Source organism: Musa acuminata, chromosome BXJ3-7, assembly GCF_036884655.1.
Source record: "Musa acuminata AAA Group cultivar baxijiao chromosome BXJ3-7, Cavendish_Baxijiao_AAA, whole genome shotgun sequence".
NCBI lineage: Eukaryota > Viridiplantae > Streptophyta > Magnoliopsida > Zingiberales > Musaceae > Musa > Musa acuminata.
In genome coordinates, this window is record NC_088355.1 from 37,456,889 (window position 1) to 37,479,324 (window position 22,436).

At 36.3% G+C, this 22,436-nt stretch overlaps 2 protein-coding genes across 2 annotated transcripts; both read right to left on the reverse strand.

Annotated features, from left to right (window-relative positions):
- Window positions 1-1,333: 1,333 nt before the first annotated feature.
- On the reverse strand, window positions 1,334-2,887 carry LOC135642732 (anthranilate O-methyltransferase 3-like). Its single transcript, XM_065159123.1, has 4 exons — window positions 2,732-2,887; window positions 2,230-2,639; window positions 1,875-2,147; window positions 1,334-1,805 (listed from the first exon to the last, which is right to left on the reverse strand). Exons 2-4 carry the CDS (start codon window positions 2,623-2,625, stop codon window positions 1,419-1,421), a joined length of 1,056 nt encoding a protein of 351 aa, XP_065015195.1. The 5' UTR covers window positions 2,626-2,639; window positions 2,732-2,887; the 3' UTR covers window positions 1,334-1,418.
- A 12,325-nt stretch (window positions 2,888-15,212) lies between these two features.
- On the reverse strand, window positions 15,213-18,717 carry LOC135642510 (anthranilate O-methyltransferase 2-like). The gene is made up of 4 exons (XM_065158719.1): window positions 18,622-18,717; window positions 18,116-18,523; window positions 17,577-17,840; window positions 15,213-15,800 (listed from the first exon to the last, which is right to left on the reverse strand). Exons 1-4 carry the CDS (start codon window positions 18,700-18,702, stop codon window positions 15,393-15,395), a joined length of 1,161 nt encoding a protein of 386 aa, XP_065014791.1. The 5' UTR covers window positions 18,703-18,717; the 3' UTR covers window positions 15,213-15,392.
- Between the last annotated feature and the right edge of the window lie 3,719 nt (window positions 18,718-22,436).

The window sequence follows — 22,436 nt, forward strand, 5'->3', positions numbered from 1 at the left end:
CCAAGAAATTTCAGATCACTGACAGAAATTTATAACTCAACATTTGCTTTGTTTATTTCAGATCCGACAACTTTTGAGGAAGCAGTTAAAAAAGAGGAATGGAGAAAAGCAATGAAGGAGGAAATCAAGTCAATTGAGAAGAATAAAACTTGGGAGCTAATGGATCTACCGAAAGAAAAGAAAGCGATTGGGTTAAAATGGATGTTCAAAACAAAATTTAAATGCAAATTATTTGGTTTTACTGATACTAATTGTGCAGGGGCTTTAGATGATCAAAAGAGTACTTCAGGCAAGTGGAGCCATAACAATGAAGTATTATGGAACGGATGAACAAGTTGCGGATATCCTCACCAAATCACTTCCAGTCCGAAAGGAAAGCATGTTTATCTTATGTTGCAAATTGGTGTATGTAACTATGAATCAAGGGGGAGTGTTGAGATTTGATTCATAGTTATCTATCTAGATTGTTATCATGATTTAGTGGTTATAGGATAATTTAAATAACCACCTCAATCATGATCTAGTAGTTATAGGGTGATTTCAATAATTACCTTGATCTAGTAGTTATAGGGTGGTTGTCATTAGGTCCTATAAATAGGACCGTAGTTCATGTAGCAAGATATAGAGAAAGAGACAGATAGATAGAGAGTCTGTGTGCACTTGGTATCTTGTAAGTGTTCCTCCTGCTTTTAATACTACAACAGTTTTCTTGAATCGAAAGGATTCTTTTTACTCGTATTGTAGTATTCTGTTTTTCCTTGCTCCTCCATCCCCAACATGGAATGCTAAGTTTTAAGCCCCCGGACTCTGTATATAGTCTACAAGATGGTGGTTTACTGCCCAAGGACAGTGCTCTTTGGTGCAACTCGCAACGACACTCAAAAGGGTGTTCGACGAAATGTCTAGTGTTCCTATTGCGACGCAAAGGACGGAGTCGAACATCAGGCAGCAGCAAAATGGCTGTCATCCTTTTTCTTCAAGAATTGGCAAATACGTTCTGCTTAGTTTTCTCTTTGAGGAGATGCCTCGAAACATTAGCTGCAAATCTCGAGTTGATCTCTTTGGAATTGATCTTGATATATGCTTTTATGACACTCCGGTGGGCTTGTTTCTGCAATGTAGACCTTCTTTTTGTTGAGTGAGACTCCCTGTTCAGTGTCAAGTCCTTGAGGAACCTGACACTTTGGGATCACTAGAGCGAGAATGGATCGATGGATAGATACAATGTGATATCAGATATTAAACAAAATTTTCAATATAATATCCATCCCGAACCATAATTGATTACTCCCTCATTTTTCACTTTCCTAGTTGTGTAATAGAAGTATAAGGGTTGATGGCTTAATAACCTTGTTAAAAAAGAAGTATAAAGTGCAACATAATAGTATGGAGTCGAATGCACATTGCAAGTCCGTCCATCAACCAGCAGCGAGATGGCTTTCATTCTTTTTCTTCAAGGAAATGACAAACACGCTATGCTTAGTTTTCTGCTGAAGGAGGTGCCTCGAAACATTTGCTGCATATCTAGCGAACAGCTCATCGAGAATGGCGTCGCCGAATTGCTCCGAAATCAATGGTTGCACCGCTGCTCTTACGTATTTTGCCACGTTTTTGCCGCTTAGATCACTGTCGAATGCAGCAGAATCATCGTCTGAGTCGTCGAACGCGTCCCAATTAGCCTCGAAAACTTGTGCTTCTTCTACATCGAACAGACCATCACCATGGATGACTGCCTTCACTTCTTCCATGGAAGGCGCATAACGTGGCAGATTGAAGGTTACCAGTTTGTCCTCCTCTATCATTCCCTGGATTTGATACGTAAATAACTCGATGAATCAGTTGTCACGATGTCATCAATCGATGTTACTTCTTACCTCTAACACCAAAGCGTTCAGGGCCTCAGCTAAGAGTCCCCAGAGGTGTCTCATCTGTCCGTAGGTCGGGCAATTACTTTTCCTGCCTCCAAATGAAATCACCAGTCTGCCTTCGTAGCAGAGTTCTGCATGCCGACACCTGAGAAATTCTGAAAGGTCTCTTCGGAATTGCTGTTGATATGCTTTCACAACCTCCGGTGGGCTTGTCTCTGTAATGTAGATGTTCTTGTTGTTGAGTGAGGCACCCCGTTCGGTGTCGAGTCCTTGAGGAACCTGACGTTTCAGGATAGCTAGAATGAGCTATCAGACAGCAGTATCGACTGCTTCGTATACTACCGTTTAAGAGGAGGTCAACCTGAGAGAGCCAGTTGAGAGATCCAGAACAATGGACGAAGTGGACGCTCCGACGTGGGAAAAGCCTGCCGTAGAAGGAGCCCGGCACTCCCACCACGTAGTAGGGCACCAGCAGATTCCCCTTCTCTTGCTCGACCTTCCTCTTGTACTCGCCCAGACACCGGAAAACGTGATTGAAGTCGTTCCCCGGAAGGTCATTTAAGAAGAACTGGATCTCCGGTGGCTCCTGACGTTCCTGCAGACTTCGTCGTAGGTCGCTGACGACGTCGAGCACTTCGGACATCACCACGAAAGTGTTGGGGCCCGAGGAGCAACCTAAGTCGGCGACCACCATCTTCACAGGGTGTAGCGACTTGTAAACCCCTCCTATTGCATCGTCCAGTACTGGCTTCGTCATGAGAAGTGCTTCTCCTGTGACGCAGTCAGCAAACCATGATCGGATGTGGTGAATGCTAGGTATGTATAAGCTTTTAAGTTCATACAAACAGTTCAAGAGGAACCACCTGAAACTTAGAATTGGAGGCATAGCTGGTTTCCCCTGCCCCTCCAACCATGTGAAGGACTTCTTCCACCCTCATGCTCATGCCTTTCCTAAGAACACGATGGTGCATGGAACGCAGAGCTTTTTGCACGCCAGGACGACTATATATGGTCTACAAGAAGGCATTTAACTGACTCATTATCCCATAATCAGAACCACAATTAGTTCTTATTACTTGTAATTTGATTATTCCTGATTCTTTTATAGGACTTTTTGTTAGAGTTAGCTCCAGAAAATTTACCAAAGGCTAATTTTAGTAATCTAACAAAAACAATAAAGTGAAAAGATAAAACGACAAGAACATCAAGAACACCTGATTTATGTGGTTCGGTCAATTGACCTTGACCTACATTCACGATCGAAAGAGGAGCAAATCATTACTATAAAAGAGAGACTATTACAAATGCCTTACGAAGATGTTCTTAGGCCATAAAACACTTGAAAATACAAAACAAGAAAAACCCAAACTATAAGTCCAAACTATTTAACTGAGTGTGGATTTAAACCCAAAGTAAACACTTAGGTTTTTCTTGTAGTGCATCTGACTTCAAAGCCTAGACCCTTATTTATAGTTCCAATAAGAGATAACAAGCATGATTTTCCCGATGTAGGACTATGGGACTTGCCAAACTAATAAATCTCCACCTTGGCATGTCCCAACAAATTTGCTCCACCTTCATCATAAAAGCCCCAACGGACAATCACCAACAATGAACACCAACAAAGTCCAAGCACTGCTTGAACTTGTAAACTGGAAGAGGCTTCGTAAGTATATCAGCTGGATTGTCTTTCGTATAAATTTTCTGAACAAGGACTTTTCCCTCAGTAATAGTATCTCATTTTCATCCAACAATTTTCTTACCGGAAGGCGGCTTCTCAAGATCCCAAGTTCTATTCTGATGGAGAGATTCAATTTCTTCATTCATCGTGATCAACCACTTTGAGGAATTATCATAAGAAACTGCATCTAAGTAGGAAGTAGGCTCACCAACTTCACTTGTTTCTTTTATAACAGACAAAGTATATGCAACCAAATTTACATATCTTTGTGGTGGTCGAATATTTCTCAGTGGTCTATCCTTGGCTATGGAATATTGCTCTTCCTCTAGATCATCTTTATCAGTAGATTCGGGACCATCTATTAGCATTTTTTGAGTAGAAGAGTTCAACTTAAAAGAATCTGAATTACCAATCTCAAGCTCCATCTGCTTCTGCGCACTATCATTTGTACAACTAGTAGATTCCTCTTTGAAAGATAATATAAACAATTCATCAAAAGTAACATATCAAATGATTATAAATTTTAGTGATTTGGGATCAGAACACAATAATTTGTATCCTTTCACCCCAGAAGCATACCCAAGAAGAATACACTTTTTAGCTCGAGGCTCTAATTTTCCTTCATTTACATGCATGTATGTTGGACACCCAAAAAATTTTAAATCAGAGTAATCAGAAGGAGTACCTAACCAAACTTTCTCCAGAGTTTTAAAGTTAAGTACTGCAGAAGGAGCGCGGTTGACAACGTAACAATCTATATTAATCGCTTCTGCCCAAAAGTCATTTGTCAGCCTTGCATTTGAGATCATACACGTTGCTCTCTCCAAGAGTGTTCTGTTCATACGTTCGGCCACACCATTTTGTTGAGGCGTCATCCTAACAGAGCGATGCCGAACGAATCCTTCATTTTTGCAGAATTCATCAAAGTCACCTTCACAAAATTCTATGCCATTATCTATTCGAAGCTGCTTAATATGTTTACCTGTTTGCTTCTCAATCAAAGCATTCCATTGTTTAAAGGTTAGAAAAATATCATTTTTATGCTTTACAAAATAAACCCAAACTTTTCTGGAATAATCGTCAATGAAAGTCAACATATACCTGGCACCACCCTTAGACTGAACATGAGCTGGACCCCAAAGGTCTGAATGAATATAGTCAAGAGTACCTTTTGTTTTGTGAACTATCGGAGAATTGAAGCTGACTATTTTCTGCTTTCCAAAAATACAGTGTTCATAAAAATCTAGTGGCCTAGTACTCTGTCCACTGTGGTTGTGCAGAAACTGTAACTTACTTCGGAGAATACATAGACAGCAAAAACACCATTTTCTGTGACAGTATTAACAAAGTCAAAGGAGATGGAAAATAGTAAATGAATGAACGAAGGTACCACCAAGAAGGTTGTTTGTATGTCACTGTCCGCACTAAGTTAAAGGAGACGGTGGCATGGCTGGACGATAGTAAATGAATGCATGGAGGTACCACCAAGACAGCTTCAGAGAAACACATCATCTCCTCGTGTTTCAGCGTGCTCTGCTTCGTCGTTATCAGTCTTCGTTGGCATCTTAATAGCTAGGAAAGAAACGGGAACACGCTCTCATCACTACTTCGCATCCCCTTTAATTTGACCTGTGATGGAAGGTACAGATTGCCCTTCTGTACAGTTTTCTCGAGGGAGGTCGAGAAAACTTTAGCCAAAAAGAAAAATGATAAGATTAATAATAAAAAAATATATCAAAAATTAACGTAATACTATGGTTCGATAACTCTATTAATGCAAGAAATTATTTTTTCTTCAGCTAACCCAAACTCAAAGTCTAAAATCACTTAGCACACTCTCTCACCTAAATCCATTAAACCTTTTTTTCAATCCTCTAGATTTATTAGAGAAAAACCCTTATAAGCATCGTCTCTCTTTCTTACATCAAAATCTTGAGATTAAATATATATTTATAGGAATAAATTTTAATTCTTTAATGATTATTCCTAGTCTCTAATCTAAATTATAATCCTCATCCATCAAAAAATTCAAATTTAATTAAAACTCATCTCAAGTAGCTAGAATTTAATTAAAACTCCTCCCAAGCAGTTAAAACCTAATTACAACTCCTAAAATATTTTCGACTCTAATAATTCCTACCTTGGTGAGTATTTTTTCACTTTTTGCCTTATATACAAAACTAAACCATTGACTTAAAGAATTACTCACATCTATATTGTTAGTCTGGCAAGTTTCATAGTCCTACATCGAAAAAATCAGACTTGTTATTTCCTATTAAAACTATAAATAATGGTTTGAGATTTGAAGTCAGATGCACCACAAGTGTTTATTTTGGGTTTAAGTCCATACTCAGTTAAATAGTTTGGGTTTATAGTTGAGGTTTTTCTTGTTTAATATTTTCGAGTGTTTTATGGCCTAGGAACATCTTCCTAAGGCATTTGTAATAGTCTCTTTTATTGTAGTGATTTGCTCCTCTTTTGTTCGTGTAGGTGAAGGTTAATTGACCGAACCATGTAAATCTAGTGTTATTATCATTTCTTTTATTCTTCCGCTTTATTGTCTTTATTGGATTACCAAAAGTACCCTTTGGTAAATATCCTGAGGCTAGCTCTAACATATATGAATTGAATTGGTTCATGATCCAACACCAAATTCCAACAAACCTACTAATGAATCGTATATAGCTGCATTAAGTCAATGATACTACTTGATTCAAAAAAGAGACATTCATCTCACTTATCTTACTATTACTGGATTTTTTCCCGAATAATTATCTACATCCTAAAAATCATAATTATGATCATTTATTTATTGCAAATAAAACTTATTGTTATATGTATTTATCATCCCCTAACTTATTTTCAGCACTTTGATGTCTTTACTATTTATTTCCATATGATACAACCCTTGATGCAATCTTTCATTCAACAGGACCATGAAACCCTTAGTACACCAGTAGCTACAACTCCCTACCTACTATTAATAGTAATAATAATAATAATAATATGTAATAAAAAAGAAAACTCTTAAGATTAATAATAAATAAAAATAAAAAAACCCTAAGATTAATATTAAAAAATATATTTAAAAAGTCGACACAAGATTTAGCATTCTTCCACAACCCCCTACCTATGTTCATGGAAAAAAAATAAATAAATTCTTAACTATATGAGAAAAATTAGTACAAGGGATTACTCTCACTTGAGTTAACCCAAACCGAAGCCAAAAACACTTAGTACACTCCCTCACATAAATAAGAAAAATAAATTTCTTAATATTTTCTAGATCCTCTAGAGAGATACACTCTAAAGTACCTTACCTCTACCTCTCAAATCTTAGGACTCAGTATATATTTATAAGAATAAATCCTGATAACTATACTTCTAGAATCATTAATCCAAATTCTAATCATAATCTATCAAAATATTTAAATTTAAGTAAGATAAATTTATTTGTATAGACTGGTGGGTCAATATTAACACCAAATCATCAGTGATGGAATTGAAATTATTAAATCTTTATCATAATTGGGTCACTATGTGGTGGAGATAGAACTAACAATGATTTAACATCTTATCCTAATAGGATTTATGTCTAACACGTGGATTAACTTGAGGTTTAGAGAAGCAGTTAATCAATTTTGCCCTCTATGTCTGGATTTAGATTCTTAGTTCTCCACATCATGACATTAATCCTTTAAGCTTTTGTGCAATAGTTAAATTGCTCTTCAATTATTGGCTTTCATATTCGGACATGTCTGCACCACAAACAACCGACGCCCACAAAGCTAAGTTCCTTTTTCGAGGAATCACTTTGCATTATTGTGAATGCGTGAATCGTATGTCAAATACTAAATAGTTGCACACCTCATCTCTCACTTTCTAATCCGCCGTTATAGTACAGACCTGATTATCCACTTACCTAAGTCTCTCACTTTCATATCCTTATCTAATAAATACAGACTATTAGATTATATTATTATATTTTAATTAAATAAAATATATTTTAAACATGATTAGATTCTAATTATGGTTATTAATCAATAAAAAAACTTAATTATAATAGTATTTCTTAGGAGATAGATCTTGATCGAAAAAACTCTCCTAATTATTTATCCTACCCTCTTTCTACTCTTATTTATAAATAGACGTAACCTTATAAGGACTAAACACATGATGTGTGGATATATGGATAAGTGAATACATGATATCTTCTCTCATCACCTTTTAATCATGTGAACTAGTCATTGAGATGTTATAGATTTTCTCTCATCTCTTCTAAGTTATGTGAACTAATCATTGAAAGATTATATATCTTTTCTCATCATTCTTTTGTCCTTAATCGATTACTCATAGCGGTCCTGTGAAGTTAGGAAGAGAGGAGAAGGCGAGTCTAGTTCTACTTATAGATCGACATTGCTATACCTTTCGGATCCGATAATGGTATACTTGTAGATCAGATAAAAGCTTTTTGAATGACTTTGAAAGGTATATATCATAAATTTGATCTATTGTTATTTGATTTTATATTTTAATATTAATTTTTTTTCTCATAACATAAGGATATATTTTTTTTGCTCACAATCGGTATCAGAGTTATGTTTGTAAAATCAAATATTTTATATCTATTTGTTAGCACCTTTCGATCACGAAAAAGTATTATTTGGTTTTTATTTATGATGCATGAACAATTTATCTATATTGTCAATCTGCTTTTCTATCCCGTTTGTTTTATCACCTGCTTGCAAGTGATGTGAGATACCTCATGCTTGATCGATGGACCATCGTCGACAACCTTCCTGTTGAATCTCGTATTTTGATGATGAAACCACTTGATATGTGTTTACGTTTTAATCTGCGTTTTGAGTGATGCAAGATACTTCGATCAGGATGAGACAATTAAAGCAGGAAAAATCATGTTGTGCTGGAGGAACATGTTAGAAGATTGGACGTCGGGCCGGTGGATCGGTCGATGTATCGACAGAAGGCTTCGGGCCATAGACTCGAGCATTGGGCCAAGAAGAGCGGGTATTGTGCTAAGGATATCGGAGTTGCGGAGTCAACTGACCGATTGGGCAATAGGCCGTAGGAGAGGACGATGCGCCGAAGAATCAGACAAAGCGTCGAGGGACCAATGACATGCCGGACAACTTGGTTAATTGCTTAGGATTAATTGTCTCGATCGAAGTTTTGTTTTACATGTGCAGGATTAACTAAGACATGCAGTAGGAGTTGCGCCGGAGTCAAGACTATGATCACGTTAGGAGTTCGAGAGTTCGATGGAAGTCCGGATGGTCATCAGAGGTTCTACGAGAACAAATCCGAGAAGTCCAGGATCTTGCTAAAAGAAGCTCATCGAAACTCGCCAAGTGGATCGTCGCAAGTCCAGGAGTTTACCGGAAGTCCGCAGGAGCATCACCGAGGGTTCATCGAATGATCGATGGAAGCTCGCCGGAAGAAGCGATTGACGCACCGGAGCAAGTTGCAGTAAATGTCTATCAAATTTCTCGACAACAATCTTTGTTATTGTCACCGTTGCCAAAAGATCCTGAAGCCAAGCTCTGATACTAGTTTGTTAGAGCTAGCCCTAGGAAATTTACTAAAGGGTAATTTTGGTAACCCAACAAAGATATTAAAACGAAAAGATAAAAGCGACAAGAACACCAAATTTACGTGGTTCGGTCAATTGACCTTGACCTATATCCACGGACGAAAGAGGAGCAAATCACTACTATAAAAGAGAGACTATTACAAATGCCTTAGAAAGATATTCATAGGCCATAAAACACCCGAAAATACTAAACAAGAAAAAACCCAAACTATAAGCCCAAACTATTTAATTGAGTGTGGACTTAAACCCAAATCAAACACTTAGGTTTTTCTTGTGGTGCATCTGATTTCAAAGTCCAGACCCTTATTTATAGTTCCAATAAGAGATAACAAGCCTTATTTTCCCGATGTTGGACTATGGGACTTGCCAAACTAACACTTTTCTGTTCATCATCTCAAAGACATATGTCACTGATGATGTGGTTGTGCATTCTTCGAGGGAAATATAACCACAACAGTATCACCAATGTAGATAAAGAATAAAAGGACATTAGAGAGGAGGAGTATCATGGTTAGCCCGTCTCTGAAGAGCTTGCTTGCTAGGTCAGAGGTCAGAAACTTTCAACCCTAGACTTTTAGAATGCTGTAGTGGAGCAACATCCTCCACCGACCGGTAGCATTATTGCACGAAGACCATGGTTAACCTGTCTCTGAAGACCTTGCTTAATAGGTCAGAAACACACCGATTCCAACCCTAGACTTTTAAGAATGCTACGGTGGAGCAACATCCTCCACTGATCGGTAGCATTGTTGCAACAGAGCCTATGACCAACAAAACAAGACGTTTATGATCATATTATGGTGATCAACCACCTCTTTAAGTTTGCTTTCGAGAAGCTTTCAGGTTACTTAGCTCTCAGACTCCATAGCCAGCCATCCTTGTAAGTGACTCGCTAAAATTCAATCGAGGCTCCGCTGTCATGTCGTCAGCACAAGTTACAGGAAACCCTAATGGGATGCCAAGTCGAAGATGAGCGGACCCTTTTTTGTGCACCTTTTGGTGTTCATCGTGTACTATATAGCTAGCAACAAGACAGTAGACGTACATTTCAATGATCCCGGTACTTCCATGAAGGTTGCACCTCCCAACTTAAATCTCGTTGGGCTAAAAGCCCATGAATTCAGTCCATGATGAGCTTTAACAGCCCATAATCCATCCCCTTTAATCTAATCCTAGATCAAATTAGAGGGATGTGGGTGGCTGCGAAAAGAGTAAGAAAAATTATAGCAGCACGATGAGAAAAACTGCAACGAAGATCAAATTGCAGCAACAACTTGGTTCAAAAAAAGGTAGAAAAATAAGAGAAAGAAATGGAGGAAAACAAGGACAACGTAGAGAGACTGTTCTTAATCATATAGTAGTGTTATCATCTTATGTTAGATCAGATCTACAGTAAATTCTTGTTGTGATTACTTGGGGAGAATTTAAATATTATGCATAGTGACGTGATCATTGTATCCCAATTATTCTCTTATGATTGTTGCTAAGACTTTGGGCAAGAGATTGAGAATTGTATATTTATTATTCTTATAGTAGATTATCTCTAGTTTGCCCCGTGGCTTTTACCCTTCACTTTGGAGGGGTTTTCTATGTAAATCTTGGTGTCATATTTGATTGTGATTTTCATTTAATTCTGATGCGTGTTACGGCCTGCAAGTATTTATTTCTATACAAAGTTTATTTCTCTTTATATCCCATCAATTGGTATTAGAGTAGAGTTGTGGTGATTTATTTTTTGTATTCAGAAATGGAGGCCAGTAGTGTTTCTCATATGATTAGCTTGAATGGAAACAATAGGATGATATGGAAACCAAGAATTGAAGATCTCTTGTATTGTAAAGATTTATATGGACCTTTGCAGGGGGATAGTGCAAAACCCACAACTATGACAGATGATGAGTGGAAGAGATTAGATTAAAAAATAATTGGGTTTATTCGATAGTGGCTCTATGATAGTGTCTTTCACCATGTTTCTACTGAAAGTTCTACATATTCTCTTTGGAAAAAGTTGGAAGGTCTCTATGAAAGAAAAACAGTTGGCAACAAAGCTTTCTTGATCAGAAAACTTGTAACCCTAAAATATAAAGAGGGTGCTTCTATTGCTGAGCATTTGAATGAAATGTAGAGTATCACTAACTAGTTATTCTCTATGAAAATATCTCTTGATGATGAGTTGCAAGTAATGTTACTTCTCAATTCATTACTAGAAAGTTGGGAGACACTAGTGGTTTCCCTCAGTAATTTTGCACAATATGGTGTTATCACTATGAGTCAAGTAACAAGTTGTTTATTGAATGAGGAGTTGAGATGAAAGAATTCAACAACATCTTAGAATGATTCACATATACTTATCTCAAAGAACAAAGGAAGGTCAAAGTCTAAGAATAGAAGCAATTCACGTATTGGTAGAAGCAAGTCAATATTAAGAAAAGATATTGTTTACAATAACTATGGTGAGAAAGGATATTACAAGAATCAATATGAGCAACCTAAGAAAAGAAAGAAAGAGAAAAAAGAAGTGGAGTCTATAGAGTCAAAAGATAATATTGCAACTATAGTGCAGGGTAGTGATTATTTGATTTTGTCTTCTTCTGATGATATTTTTTCTTATGTGTGTCAGGATCTTGAGGGAGTAATTAACACATGTGCTTCTTATCATACTACACCACGAATAAAGTTTTTTGCTACATACAGGTCTGGAAATTTTGGTGTTGTCAAGATGGGCAACTATAGCATGGCAAACATCATTGGCATGGGTGATATCTACATAAAGACCAACCTTGGCTACAAGTTGGTGCTTAAGGATATGAGACATATAGTTGATTTGAGGCTGAATTTAATTTCAGTTAGAAGATTAGATGAAGATTATGATAGCAGATTTCACAAAGGGTAATGGAAGCTCAATAAGAGTTCTCTTATTGTAGCTAATGGAAAGAAATGTCACACCTTATACAGTTTATAGGGCAAAGCTTATGATAAGCAACTGAATGTTATAGAAAAAGACTTCAATATAGAGTTATGACATAGGTGACTGGGACACATGAGCGAGAAGGGGCTGCAAGCTCTTTCAAAGAGAGAGGTATTGTCAGACCTCAGAAATGCATATTTGAACCCTTGTATTAATTGTTTGGCTAGTAAACAACATAGAGTTTCATTTATTAGTCCTACTTTATCTAGAAAAATGTATGTCTTAGACCGTGTTTATACATATGGATGTGGTCATTTGAGAACAAAAACTCCTGGTGGATCTGTTAATGTTCCTAACATCAGTGATGCACTTTATTTTGTCACTTTATAAATAATTTTTCCAGGAAAGTTTGGGCCTATGCTATGAAGACCAAAGATCAAGTTATTAATGTCTTAAAAAAATTTCATACCAGAGTTGAAAGGGAGACAGAAAGGCAATTGAAATGAATAAGATCAGATAATGATGGTGAGTATACAGGATTATTTAATGATTATTGTATATCACATGAGATCCAACAAGAGATGACAGTTCTTGGTACACCTCAGTATAATGCAATTACAGAGAGGATGAACTGCATCATCATGGAAAAAATCAGATGTATGCTTTCATAGGCCAAGCTATTCAAAAAGTTTTAGGATGAGGCTTTGAGGACTGTAGTTGATGTGATCAACTTATCACCATGTACAACCCTAGATGGTGATGTTGTAGAGCATGTATGATCAGGGAAATATGTTTCCTATAGGTATTTGAGAGTGTTTGGTTGTTGTGTATTTGCACATGTTCTCAATAAGAGGTCCAAGTTAGATGGTAAGACTAAATAATGTATTTTTCTTGGCTACTCACATGATCAGTTTGGTTACAAGTTTTAAGATCCAGAAAAGCAAAAGGTATTTAGACGTAGAGATGTAGTCTTCTTAGAGAATCAAACCTTTGAGGATTTGAAGAAGAAGGCACCAACCAAGACTTCTGCAGAAGGATTAGCATATTGTGACCCAGTTACACCTCCAGTATATCAGGGTGATGGGGAGATGTGTAGAAAGATGGTATAGAGCCTGATGTTGATCTACCTATAGGATATGTTAAGCAAGAAGAAGTTAGAGAGGAACTTCCTACATAGCCTCAGTTGAGAAGATCCTCTAGACAACGTCAACCTTCAAGAAGATACTCTACAAAGGAGTATGTGATGCTTACTAATGCAGGTGAACCAGAGAGTTACTAAGAAATAGCTGAAAGTGAGCAGAAAAAGAAGTAGTTAGTTGTTATGCAGAAAGAGATGGATGCTCTTCAGAAGAACCATACATATGATTTGGTGCAACTACCAAATGGAGAAGGCCTTGAAGAACAAGTAGGTTTTTAGGTTAAAGACTTAAGAATATTATTCTCAACTAATGTACAAAGCTAGATTGGTTGTGAAAGGCCTTGGTCAAAAGAAAAGTATCGATTTTGAAGAGATTTTTTCTCCTGTTATTAAAATATCTTCTATTCGTGTTGCTCTTGGTATTGCTGCTAGCCAGGACTTGGAGGTTGAGTTGTTAGATGTGAAGATAGCTTTCTTTCATGGTGATTTGGAGGAGGAAATTTATATGAAGCAACCAGAAGGTTTCAAAGTCAAAGGTAAAGAGAACTTTGTCTGCAAGTTGAGGAAGAGCTTGTATGGGCTGAAGTAAGTTTCAAGACAATAGTATAGAAAGTTTGATTCATTTATGACAAAAAATAGATACAAAAGAATGACTTCATATCATTGTGTGTACATTTGGTGAGAATTTTATTATTTTCTTACTATATGTTGATGACATGCTTATTCTTAGGAAAGATATATTTACAATTGATAGGTTGAAGAAGAAACTGAGTGAGTCTTTTGCAATGAAGGACATGGGGCCAACAAAGCAAATACTAGGTATACAGACTTCTCGTGACAGTAAAAATAAGAAATTTTGGTTGTCACAAAAAAAATACATCGAGAAGATATTGGAGAGATACAAAATTAGTTGTTTCTCCTCTTGTAGGTCACTTCAAATTGTGTTCAGAACAGAGTCCGTCAAGTGATGAAGAGAAGGAGAAAATATAAAAAGTTCCTTATGCTTCAATAGTTAGAAGTTTAATGTATGTAATGGTATGTACGAGGTCGGACATCGCATATGCAGTGGGTGTTACTAGTAGATTTCTTGCAAATCCAAACAAAGAGCACTAGACAAGTAGATTTTTAGATACCTCGGAGGGAGCTCTAAGGTTTGTTTAAGCTTTGGAGGTGGATCACCTGTGTTGACAGGTTACACATATGCAAATATAATAAGAGATATTGATACGAGAAAGTCCACTTCATGTTATGTACTTACTTTTGCAGGGGGGCGGTGTCATGACAATCCAAGTTGCAAAGGTATATTGCTCTCTCTACCATAGAGACAGAATATATTGCTGCTATAGAGATATGCAAAGAAATGTTATGGATGAAAGAATTCTTATAAGAATTGGGGCTAAAACAAAAAAACTATGCGGTGCATTATGATAGCCAGAGTGTCATCCATTTGTGTAAGAACACAACTTTTCATTCTAAGTCGAAGTATATAGATGTTAGATCTACAATAGTGTTATCAATCATCTAGTAGTGTTATCATCTCATATTAGATCAGATCTACAGTATATTCTTGCTGTGATTACTTAGGGAGAATTTAGATATTGTGCACAGTGACGTGATCATTTATCCCAGTTATTCTCTTGTGATTGTTACTAGGGTTTTGGGCAAAAGATTGAGATTTGTATATTTATTATTCTTATAGTGGATATTTGTAGTTTGTCCCGTGGTTCTTACCCTTCACTTTGGAGGGGTTTTCCATGTAAATCTTGATGTCATATTTGATTGTGATTTTTATTTAATTCTGTTGCGTGTTACGACCTACTAGTATTTGTTCCTATATAAAGTTTATTTCTCTTTATATCCAAGTAAAGCTTAGATCATATTTGTGTATCATTTAATGTGATCATATACACACGAATATACACATGAGGATATAAGAAACTAATTTTTGTGATAGAAAAGAAAGAGAAAAATATGTGTTTCTTAATAACTGAAATATGAGTACCCAATGAACTGTTAAAGATAGTCACACGATTTTATTTTATTTTCAGATAATAATAATGCAGTCTATCTCACGAAGAATATTATGGATTTACATGAGCTCAATTATAACGTCTATTGGAAAGAGTTGAACACATGCTGATAAAGAGTAATTAAATGACAAATGTTGCTCCCATGGCATTGCAGGTTCACCAAGCCGCAGCACCATCGCCGTCAGCCTCCTCCTCCTCCTTCTTCTTCTTCTTCAAGGAAATGACAAATAGGTAGTGCTTACTTTTCTGTTGAAGGAGATGCCTGGAGACATTGGCTGCATATATAGAGAATAACTCATCCAGTATGGCATCCCCGAAATGCTCTTCAATCAAGGGTTGAAACGCTGCTCTCACATATCCTGCGACGTTCTTTCCGCTTGCTATACTGTCGAATGCAGCGGAATCATCATCCGAGTCATCAAACGGGTCCCAATTAGCCTCAAAGATCTGTGCTTGTTCTAAATCAAACAGGTCTTCCCTATGGATCACTGCCTTTACTTCTTCCATGGAAGGTGCATAATACGGCAAATTGAAGGTCACCAGTTTGTCCTCCTCTATGATTCCCTGGACAATAATGTCGCCAAACCATCAAGAGGGTATGAAAGGTTAAAGTGCATTCCCTCCAATTTATTTCTTTGGGATTGTGTTTGCTCACTATTTATTTCTTTACACTTGAACTATGTTCTCTTTCTTGTTTCTGTTGGAGCATGACATGGCCATGCTTCTGACCAGATCGATCCAAGTCCACTAAATTTTTATGAGCAAGAAGGGTGCAATGCTGTTTATTTTCCTCTTTCTTCCCCGTTCTACTACTACTTGTGATGATGTAAATATTTGATTCTCCACCTCCCTCACATCCTATCATCTGTAATTAATTGGAGGATGATGGATTTAAACTGTTAAGATTAATTTAAATAGTTAGAATTAGATAAAATAAAAGAAAAAATTAGATTTAAATATATAGATTAGGATAAAAATATTTATTGAGGTATGATAGATTTTTTTATTATTTTAAAAAATTTATATTTTATCTTTTAGTCAATATAAATATGTGCTCTTGGATCAATCCAAAATATCGTAGATTGAAATTACTTATAGTTCCTTCTACTATTCTTTTTCTGAAGTTCTATAGGAAAGTCAACAATATGATATCATAGCCTGATTCAAAGAATATCAATAGAAATATATCGATTAAAAAAGAAGAGAAAGTTGGTATATAAAAAAAAAAAGATGACAGGAGTAGGTGCTCCTAATCAACTTCTCTCTATCTTCAAATATGATAATTATCAATTTTAGGTTGTTAAAATGAAAATTTTATTTATCTCATAAGGATTATGAAATTTGGTAGAATATGATTTTGTTAAGTATGATATATAAGATTCTAATATTATTAAAAATCAAAAATATCATATGAATGAGAATACATAGAAAGATGCAAAAGCCCTCTACATGCTATAATAAATAATAGATAATTCCTTATTTTCCTGAATTATGATGACATCAACATCATTAGAAGCCTGAAAAATATTAAAAAGTGTATTTGGAGGCACAAACAAGGTAAAAATTTTAAAGTTTCAAATTCTTTGACATAAATTCAAAACTCTTATGATGAAAGATTCTAAATCTATTGTTAATTTCTTCTAAAAAATATCTAAATCAAATGAGATATTATGGTGAAAATCTAAAAGATCAATATGTAGTAGAAAAGGTTATATGAAGTTTATCTCAAAATTTGATATGATTTCTACTGATATAGAAGAAGATAAGGATAAAAGTACATTATCTATTGATGAATTAGTGGGTTCTCTTTTAATTCATGAACAAAAAGTGAATAGATCTTCAGATGAAACTTTAGAACATGCTCTTGAAATGAAGATAGATTAGAAGAACGACAGAAAAAAAAAATTCATAAGTCATATCTCAAGGGAGAGATCAAAATAGCTGAGGTCATGATCAATTAAATGAGGGTCAAAGGAACTCAAACAATGGTAACAAAGAAACTCATTGATGTTTTTTATTATTATTTTAAAAAACTTATACTATATATTTTAATCAATATAATTAGGTACTTTATGATCAATCGAAAATACTACAGATTAAAAGTACTTCTAGCTTCTTGTACTATTTTCTTTTCTTTCTAATTTTTTTGTAAAAAGGCCAACATAAACAGCTCTCCTGAAATGAAACCATTTGGTTTGATCTTTTTAATTCTTTTATTTTCTTTTTTGTGTTTTACCATATTCAACTTTGCGGTAAGATAAAGGCCAACCATGCAATAAACATGAACTAGGAAGGATATGAACTGGTACGTGAAGAAGAAGACGAAGAAGAGAAAGGTACCTGTGATACCAAAGCACTCAGGGCTTCGGCTAACAGGCCGTAAAAGTATCCCACATCTCCCGAGGGTGGATAACTCCCTTTCCTTCCTAGAAATGACAATACCATTCTTGCTCCGTAGCTTAGTTCTGCATGACGGCACCTAAGGAACCCTGACAAGTCTCTTTGGTGTTGGTCTTGATATGCTTTAACAACTTCCAGTGGGCTTGTCTCTGCAACATAGATGTTCTTATTGTTGAGTGGAACTCCCTGTTCACCTTCAGGAACCTGATATTTTCAGAATTAAAAGTAAGTTTGCCTTAGCAAACAAAAGTAACATAGGTTTTGTGTGATGTTTCAAGCAGTCTTCCTTTTCTTTATGAGGTTAACCATGCTGATGAAGTGAGCGAGCATTTCAGAGAATTTGTTTAGTTATTGGTAGTTAATTAACCGTACCAATCATGGCCGCTTTAAGAAAGTAAATAATGAAAAAAAACAAAGAAAACAAGTAGAATTCAGATAATAATAGTGTAGCAATTGTCATTTATTAAGAGGAAGGCAACCTGAGAGAGCCAGTTGAGACAACAGGAAGCGTTGAAGAAGTGGACACTTTGACAAGGGAAAAGCCTGCCGTAGAAGGAACCTGGAACTCCCACGACGTAGTATGGCACCAGCAGCTTCCCCTTCTCCTCCTCGACCTTCCTCTTGTAATCTCCCAGAGACCGGAAGACGTGATTGAAGTCATTCCCCGGGAGGTCATTCAAGAAGAACAGGATCTCCGGCATCTCCTGGCGTCCCAGGCTCCGCCGTAGCTTGCCAATCACGTCGAGCACCTCGGAGACCACCTCCAAAGTGTTAGGGCCCGAGGAACAACCTAAGTCGACCACCGCCATCCTCTCGGGGAGCAGCGACATGTAAACCCCTCCTATTGCCTCCTCCAGTATTGGCTTCGCCATGTGAAGTACCTTCTCCTGGGACGCAGTTAGCAAACCAGTGAAAAGATATGCTGACGCCTACGCAAGTGTAAGTTGTTTAAGTTCATGCAAACAGTTGGGGTGTTCAACACTACCTGAAACTTAGAATTGGAGGCGTAGCTGGTTTCCCCAGCTCCTCCGACCATGTGAAGGATTCCTTCTATCCTCTTGCCCATCTCTCTCTCTCTCTCTCTCTCTCTCTCTCTCTCTCTTTTTGAAAACCAAGTTCCGAGCACCATGATTATAAATAGCCTATAAGGACCACTGTGGTTGTGCAGAAGCTGTAACATGCTTCGGAGAATACATAGAAAGCAATAACACCATTTTCTCTGACAACATTAACAAAGTCAAAGGAGATGGAAAATAGTAAATGAATGAACGAAGGTACCACCAAGATGGTTGTTTGTATGTCACTGTCCGTACTAGGTTAAAGGAGATGGTGGCATGGTTGGACGATAGTAAATGAATGCATGGAGGTACCACCAAGACAGCTTCAGAGAAACACATCATCTCCTCTTGTTTCAGCTGTGCTCCTGCTTCGTCGTTATCAGTCTTCGTTGTCATCTTAATAGCTAGGAAAGAAACAGGAACACGCTCTCATCACTCCTTCGATCCCCTTTAATTTGATCTGTGATGGAAGGGACAGATTGTCCTTCTGAAAGTGTCGCCGGGATGTAGAATAAACTTTAAGCAAAAAGAAAATGATAATTTTAATAATTAAAAAAAATATATAAAAAAATTAACGTAATATTATGGTTCGATAACTCTATTAATGCAAGAAATTATTTTCTCTTGATTTAACCCAAACTTAAGTCTAAAATCACTTAGCACACTCTCTCACCTAAATCCATTAAACATTTTTGTCAACCCTCTAGATTTATTAGTGAAAAACCCTTATAAGCATCGTCTCTCTTTCTTACATCAAAATCTTGAGATTAAATATGTATATATTTATAGGAATAAATTCTAATTCTCTAATGATTATTCATAGTCTCTAATTTAAATTATAATCCTCATCCATCAAAAAATTTAAATTTAATTAAAACTCATCTCAAGTAGTTAGAATTTAATTAAAACTCCTCCCAAGCAGTTAAAACCTAATTAGAACTCCTAAAATACTTTCAACCCTAATAATTCCTACCTTGGTGAGTATTTTTTCACTTTTTGCCTTATATACAAAACTAAACCATTGACTTAAAGAATTACTCACATCTATATGAATTGAATTGGTTCATGATCCAACACCAAATTCCAACAAACCTGCTAATGAATCTTATATAGCTGCATCAAGTCAATGATATTACTTGACTCTGAAAAGAGACATTCATCTGACTATTGGATTTTTTTTCCCTTATAATTATCTACATCCTAAAAGTCATAAATATGATCATTTATTTTTTGCATTGCAAATGAAACTTATATGTACTTATCATCCCCTATACATATAATTTATTTTCAGCACTTTGTTATCTTTACTTTTTATTTACATACGATACAACCCTTGATGCAATCTTTCATTTAGTAGGGGCATGAAACCCTTAGTACACCAGTCGCTACAACTCCATAACTACGATTAATAGTATTAATAATAAAAATATTATAAAAAAGAAAGCTCCTAAGATTAATAGTAAAAAAGAAATCGCCTAAGATTAATAATAAAAAATATACTTAGAAAGTCGACACAAGATTTAGCATTCTTTGACAACTCCCTACTTATTTCTATGGAAAAAAAATTAAAATTTTCACTATATGAGAAAAATTAGTGCAAGGGATCACTCTAGCTTGAGTTAACCCAAACCCAAGCCAAAAACCCTTAGTACACTCTCTCACATAAATAAGAAATTTTTTTTAATATTTTTAAGAATAAATACTCAAAGTATCTTACCTCTATCTTTCATAAAACACTTAATACTCAATATATATTTATAAGAATAAATCCTGATAACTATACTTCCAGAATCATTAATCCAAATTCTAATCATAATCTATCAAATATTTAAATTTAAGTAAGATAAATTTATTTGTATAGAGGGGTGGGCCAATATTAACACCAAATCATCAGTGATGGAATTGAAAATATTAAATCTTTATCATAATTGGGTCACTGTGTGCTGGAGATAGAACTAATAATGATTTAACATCTTATCTTATCCTAATAAGATTTATGTCTAACACATGGAATAACTTGAGGTTTCGAGAAACAGCTAATTATTTTTTTCCCGCTATCTCTTAAAACTCCACATCATAACACTAATCTTTAAGCTGTTGCAGAATGAAGCTTGCACAACCCCTTCATCTAATTCCCACAGATTGCCAATATTTCCGACCAATTTAGAATACCCGAATTGATCTCAACCAAACCAAAAAAAAATCATGATAGATTCATCCCAATCAATCCCTGACCATTCTGATCCACAGCAGTCTGACTGGGCAAATCCAACTCAGTCGCAAAGTTCATTGTCTTCAACATGCACATCACATCGGGAAAGGCGATCATGACTCTCATCGGTCAAATCTCTTCAGTGTAGGTCGCTCCTAGGTTTTTTAGAAAAATATTCACTTATTAGACATATGTATGGGTATTGATAAGGTCATTAATATTTTATTAGTAAAAAATTAACATATTAAATCCAAACACTTATTAGACATATGCATCTAATGGGTAATACTCTCATATTTATAAACTTTTGATAGTATCTTAACTTAGCCATCGAAAGTGTTTTATTGATTAGACCCTTAGTGAGATTCTTTTTATTAAAAGTAAGATACAGGATACAAGCATATTCTATCTATTGATGAACACTTACATCATGATCGAGATATCAGCACGGCTTGGTTCAGTCCTGAATGTGCAAGGTTGCCAATATGGATACTCGGGTAGCAGAAGCGAGCATTGGGTCGGTTTGACACCTGTCTCCCAAATGCGATCTTCTCTTGTGGTGAGTGGCTTGCTTCTTCATCGTTAGGCTCTTGTACACAGGCCAAAGTTGGGAGAGAGATTTCCTGACTCGACCCCTCTGAAACTTAAATTAGTATTATATGGATAAAGGGATCGAATGTCCGAAGTGCCTCCCCTGATACCGATTAAGGGGTTGACTTTTATACCTACGAATGAGAGTTGATTATACATGATCGATAAATGGCGGCTGACTCCTCGGGCGATGGCTTGTACCTACTGTGCAAGCATTAATCGACCTGCATAGGATCAGCACTGTGCGACGCCATTTCAAATTTTTTCGAAGCGGCTTTATGCTATGTGGTCCCACCTCGTACTATCACGGATAAAACTATAAACATGTTGTTAATGTAATGCTCATATATGTTAGGGACGGTCGAAGGTTTAATAGCTCCATTTTAGTTGGGTTTAGTGGTTGTTTTCGACTTATAAATAAAGATTGTGTCATGTGGACACTTGTAGGAGATTTTGGTTTGTGGACTATTTTGGATCCTTTGTTGTGCGACCATTCAGAGCTTGTAAAATCTGTTTGTAATTTGCATTGGTTATAAAGTGTTTTCTGAAATGATTGCTTGTGGATCCCGAGTGAGGCATTTTCTCTAATTCATTTTCTCTTTTGTAGATCCTAAGGAACCATAGGAGGCTTTGGGGAGATTGACCTTTGTGGACGGACACACAAGGGTGCTGCACGACTTAGGAAAAACCAGCTAAGTCCATGACAGATGATATCAGAGTGGGACAAGCACTAATAGAAACACTTGGTATCCAAATGTAGGGGACCTAACGGGGCTATGTTGAGGGTATCCAACGCGCATGATCGTTCGGGAGAAAATGAGCATGAAAATGTAGGGAATATGAGTCGCTCAAAGGAGCGGGCATCTGAGATTGACATTCAGAGGAATGACTAGCCCTTCATGCAAGAGGCACTACAAGGATAAGCAAGCTTAGAAGAAT

Coding starts and splice junctions, on each gene's coding strand:
- LOC135642510 (XM_065158719.1), bottom strand. CDS start 18,702: ATGGGCAAGAGGATAGAAGGAATCCTTCACATGGTCGGAGGAGCTGGG. Junction 18,524..18,621: donor CCTCCAATTCTAAGTTTCAG/GTAGTGTTGAAC, acceptor ACTGCGTCCCAG/GAGAAGGTACTTCACATGGC. Junction 15,801..17,576: donor TGAGTGCTTTGGTATCACAG/GTACCTTTCTCT, acceptor ATTATTGTCCAG/GGAATCATAGAGGAGGACAA.
- LOC135642732 (XM_065159123.1), bottom strand. CDS start 2,625: ATGACGAAGCCAGTACTGGACGATGCAATAGGAGGGGTTTACAAGTCG. Junction 2,148..2,229: donor CTCTCAACTGGCTCTCTCAG/GTTGACCTCCTC, acceptor CTGAAACGTCAG/GTTCCTCAAGGACTCGACAC. Junction 1,806..1,874: donor TGAACGCTTTGGTGTTAGAG/GTAAGAAGTAAC, acceptor TATCAAATCCAG/GGAATGATAGAGGAGGACAA.